At 43.1% G+C, this 5046-nt stretch overlaps 1 protein-coding gene across 1 annotated transcript; it reads left to right on the top strand.

Moving 5' to 3' along the window:
* Positions 1-243: 243 nt before the first annotated feature.
* On the top strand, positions 244-3377 carry arl4d (ADP-ribosylation factor-like 4D). Its single transcript, XM_015361854.2, has 2 exons — positions 244-443; positions 2002-3377. The coding sequence occupies exon 2, from the start codon at positions 2161-2163 to the stop codon at positions 2761-2763; it is 603 nt and encodes a 200-aa protein (XP_015217340.1). The 5' UTR covers positions 244-443; positions 2002-2160; the 3' UTR covers positions 2764-3377.
* Positions 3378-5046: the final 1669 nt, after the last annotated feature.

Below are 5046 nucleotides of genomic sequence, written 5' to 3'. Positions count from 1 at the left end.
GCCCACAGACAAAAGTGCTCAAGAAGCGGTAGCCCTGGCATCTTAAGTACATCTGAAGTACAGCTCTTACGTCTACATCTACAGCAATCGTTAAGAAAACAAAGGCGTACCCCCTGTGGCGACTGACTTTCAGACGCGGAGGTGCGAGGGCTGCCTGTTTGTTTAACGTGACAATTCCCCTTTAAGGAAACCACAGGGAATGAGGGGCGAGAGGAGAGATTCTTGGTAGCGTGTTTGTGTCACGTCACGCAGGGGCGGGTTCCACCTCTTGCGCCAACTGTGTATTACTCGACACCAGTGGAGAAACAGCCGAGAGAAGACGCTGTTGTGAGAGGAGTTGCTTGGGATCTGGGATTGCTGGGCGAGCCTTCATCGTGTTTAAGGATTGTCACGGGCGCTGTAGTGAAGCTATGTTTTACTGGGAGATTCTAAGCAAATAAAAGGTAAGATTACTTAGCTAATTCCTTTGTCCGAAAAAAGCTTACCACAGCCTTCATACAAATACTGAAATATAACGATACGTATGAGTCCACCGGGCAACACCGCAGTGAGCATCTTCTTAAATTGTTACCCGTGTGTTTCAAACACATTCAGCGAGATACACTTATCATTTCAAAATGAAGCCATCTTCGTTTAAATAATCATATCCGTGAACGAGTACAGGTACATAATGTGGTGCCTTGTTCACATTGTGCTAAGATGTTCTCGGAGATATTACAACATAGCGTGCAGGATACGTGCTGAATTATCTCAAGAACTCATTCCTGTTTGTTTACGCTCTCTAGCTACGGAATAAAAGCTAACTACAGTGTGGTTCTTGCTGTGTACAAACCGTAGAGTGAATAACAGCAATTTTATTGCGGGTTCGAGATGTTGAATGCATTAATCATAAGGGAATTAAAAGCATTCTATTTCATAGATTTAACTTGGATAGGCACCCCGTCCGCAGTATTGGTAAACCCGTATATACACTGAACGGTGATCCCTCTACAACGTCAGGCGGCCGAGTCTTCTGAAATTAATACATTTATACCTGTTAACATCTACGTGGTGAAAAAGGCACTAAATAAATAAAATATTAAATAATATATATATAAAATAAATAAATAACCCGGTGAAAGTATTTTTCCTAAGATACCACCTATCATGAAATTATATTTTGTGGATTATACTGTAGCCCGTGCCTGTTCTATCTTCGTTCCCTGCGCACTAAGTGTGGTAGAATTTGGGACCTGAACGAATTTAATCTGCAATTCGATAAATAACCTCGGGATATTGAGGTAGTCGATAGGACGATCGAATTCCGTGGAGTTTATCCACAACGCAAACTGCTACAAGCTACGTGCAATTGAGACTATAGTGCCGTGTCATATATGTGTGTTTTGTGAGACCCGTGTGTAAATATCGCGCTGAAGGCGTTTTTAATTATTCACGGTGTTTATGTACTAGGCTGAAAGGGTGACGGGGGTGCTCAACAAGTTTTTATTGATCTGGAAGCCCGGGGCGGGGAGGTGGGAATGAGGTATTTTTGCTGGGGGGGGATCTGTGAACCCCAACACCCTGTTTCCTGAGGCAGACGAGTTAATGCTCACTGCCGCCTGTCCGCCAGTTTACAGTACACAGGAGTTCGTGTGCAGGGGAGATAAATCTTGCAAACGAAGATTTCAGAATTTCTGCCTCGATAGACGCCCTTAGTGTTCTTAAGACCAATACAATAGTTAAAATGGAAGAAACCCCATCGACGGTTTTGCTCAAATCAGTGTGATGTACTAGTAGCGACTGTAACGCCAAACCAGTGTTTCGTGTTTGAATTACGGTCTTCTAGTGCTGATAATTACACGCTGTTTAATTTGTATCTGGGCTTTTAATTACATGCTTCATCTGTGAAAGCGTTGCTCTCTTTACGCCGGCTGACGCCCACCTTACTCGGAAGGGTTCGCTCGTTTTATATCTGTAGATCATAAATCCTCTTAACCTGATGTTTCGTTTTGGTTTTGATAGGGTCTCTGCAGCGGTTCCAGACGCCTGGTTTCCAGAACCCCCCAGTCGTTTGAAGGAGGTGTGAAGGCCATGCACCTTTAAACAGCGCTATCAGAAGAAGTTGGCACCCGATTGCTAACGCACTTCAGCGGGAATACGTGCGTTTGAGTTCAAGCTGCGATGGGGAACCAGCTCACGGAAATCGCTCCCAACACGCCGTTTTTGCCCAACTTCCAGTCGTTGCATGTGGTCGTCATCGGACTCGACTCCGCAGGCAAAACGTCGCTGCTGTACAGGCTCAAACTGAGGGAGTTTGTCGAGACGATTCCCACCAAAGGGTTTAACACGGAAAAAGTCAAAGTGGCCGTGGGCAACTCGCGGTCCATCACTTTCCAGGTTTGGGATGTGGGCGGCCAGGAGAAACTGCGGCCTCTTTGGAAGTCCTACACCCGCAGGACGGACGGGATGGTCTTTGTGGTGGACTCGACCGAGGCCGAGCGCATGGAGGAGGCGAAGGTGGAACTGCACAAAATCACCCGCACCTCCGAAAACCAGGGGGTCCCCGTGTTAATCCTAGCCAACAAGCAGGACGTGCCCGCGGCTCTGTCCGTGACGGAGGTGGAGAAGGTGCTCGCCCTCCACGAGCTGAGCGCCTCCACTCTGCACCACGTGCAGGGCTGCAGCGCCTTGGACGGCCAGGGACTCCAGCCCGGGCTGGAGAGACTCTACGACATGATCCTGAAGAGGAAAAAGATGCTCAGGCACAGCAAAAAGAGGAGATGAAGCACATCCGTAAGGGAGCACGGACCTTTTTGCGAACCTGTCTTTGAGGTTCATTTACATGGAAGGGATTTGCACCAGTCGAATTAAAGGAACAATTTTTTGATGGCCCGGGAATCAAAAGCTAAAAAATTGTCCTTTATGCGACCCAGTATTGAACTTCCATAGCTAGTCATTGCTGTAAGGCAGTCCTTTGTATTCATGGAAAATAAGATTGCTGTCCTAGGCTGTAGCATCCTGAATGTAGCCCAGGCATTGATACGGTATGACATATATTTTTTTTTTCTCCAGACGGGCGTATTAAGGTTCATAGCTCGGTTAGACACTGAATTGCACATTCACAAAAAAGCCAGTTCTATGCGTTCTGAGAAGACTGATGGCTGTTTTGCCAGTGCTAGCCTTTCTTCAATAGAGGCTGGAGTGGCCATGTCAGTCAACACTGAAATACAGTAAAATTGTTTTGTTCTGGTAGTTGTGGACAACGTGTCTGAAATGAAATCCTGCTCAATTTGCAGAGCTCAAGTGGTAGTTGTGATAATGGACTGTTTTTACACTCTGTACATATGTTTTTGTAATGCTTATGAGTAAATAAATTATTGAGAACTTTGACATGAGAACAGCTGTCGGATGTTTTTTTTTTGCTTTCATGCATAAAACAGTTTTGTACAGTGCCCTCCCACAAGAGTGCAGCTGTCTCCCCTCTAACATTTCTTACATGATGCACACACCCTCTGTGTCATTAATGTTATGCATGCATGTCATTTTTCCAGTAGTAAAACAATCCCTCAGAAGAGTTCAGCATATTATTATTATTAATATCTAGCATTAACTTACAAGACTGGAGATGGATCATGATACATTTCATGAACATGTAATGCAGGCTACCCATTAAGCAAGTCTTGGTGCTGCAAGGAATGATGTATCCTTTTTCATTATGGGAGTAATTTATATTTTGTACCCAGTAGTTGTTTTTTCTTTAAATGTTGACTTTTAATGGTTTAAAAAGTCATCCTACCCTGCTTTTGTCCTTAAAACCTTTCTATCATGACCACACGTCAAAGGTGACTTTCTTCAGCTGATTATTGCATTAGATGCACTGATTGAGTTGTGTGTATACTTCTGTCCACATTCATCACTTTGAAGTTCAGTCTGTTGTTTTGGTCAAGAATAATCTCTTGTAAATGGTTCACTTAAAATGATTTATAAACCTGAAGAAGGGGGAAGATTAATAAAGAGATACATTCAATTTAGAAAATGAGTATAAAACACTACAACAGAAGGAATGAAAAAAATATAGGCAATCCACATAGGATGAAAATAAACTGCATGTAGGAAAGGCATACAAAGCTATTCTCTACAAGGACAAATGAGTATTATATCCACCCTGCTTTACACAAATCTAAAATAGAGTGAGTCTCATCTTTCCTTACCTGTACAAGAAGGGAAAAACATTTAGAAATATTAGGACCTTTTCTGTCATTTGCTTCTTGATTCTTTGAGGCCCAGGATGAAGAGGAACAAGTGTTGATCTGTGAAGTCTTCAATGTTGCATGTACAGCTAGCGGGTTACAACAGACTTCTGCAAGATGGGAGAAGTCAGGAGGACAGCTGGTGAGATTTCATTGAGGGAACTGTCTCATTAGCATGGGGCAAAGGCATAACCTGAGCCAACAGTATGTGTGTTTGTGAATGTGTGCGCTATGGCAAAGGATTTTGTGTGGCCTGGGACGTTTGAAGTGGTTTTATCGAAAACGATAATTAGCAGGAGACATTCGGAGTTAGACAAACTCTGGCTAGGTTCATACGTACCAATTACTGCGACTGGATGACTGTACATATAAACAGCTGCATGTTTGATCCTCGCTTTTGAACAATCAGGGGACACTCCTCAAAAAGATGTTGACTGTGCCGGGATTTCCACAAGCTAAACAAAAAACAGTTGGGGAAATTTCCAAATCCCTAACAAGGCCCACATTCATCAAGTATGAAGGATCTTGGGATGCTTTAAAACTGAAGAGTCCTGAGTAAAGGTGTAAATTTATAAGACACGTGATAACTAGAAGTAATACTGTACTCTTACATTTTACACATCGTGAGCTTTGGGAAAAGGGAACATACTAGAAACCAAATATATCCATTCCGATTCTGATTTCAGCATATCACCATTCATACCAGACCAATGTCTATTTGCCCAATTGATTGGTTAATACATGTCTGTATTTGACCTAGAGGTATTCATGATGTATATATTTTGTACAAAAACACTTTTTCATTTTTTTTGAAATT

The sequence above is a fragment of the Lepisosteus oculatus genome, chromosome 28, assembly GCF_040954835.1.
Source record: "Lepisosteus oculatus isolate fLepOcu1 chromosome 28, fLepOcu1.hap2, whole genome shotgun sequence".
NCBI lineage: Eukaryota > Metazoa > Chordata > Actinopteri > Semionotiformes > Lepisosteidae > Lepisosteus > Lepisosteus oculatus.
Note: the sequence above shows the minus strand (reverse complement) of the source record. Positions and strands in the feature narration are given on the sequence as shown.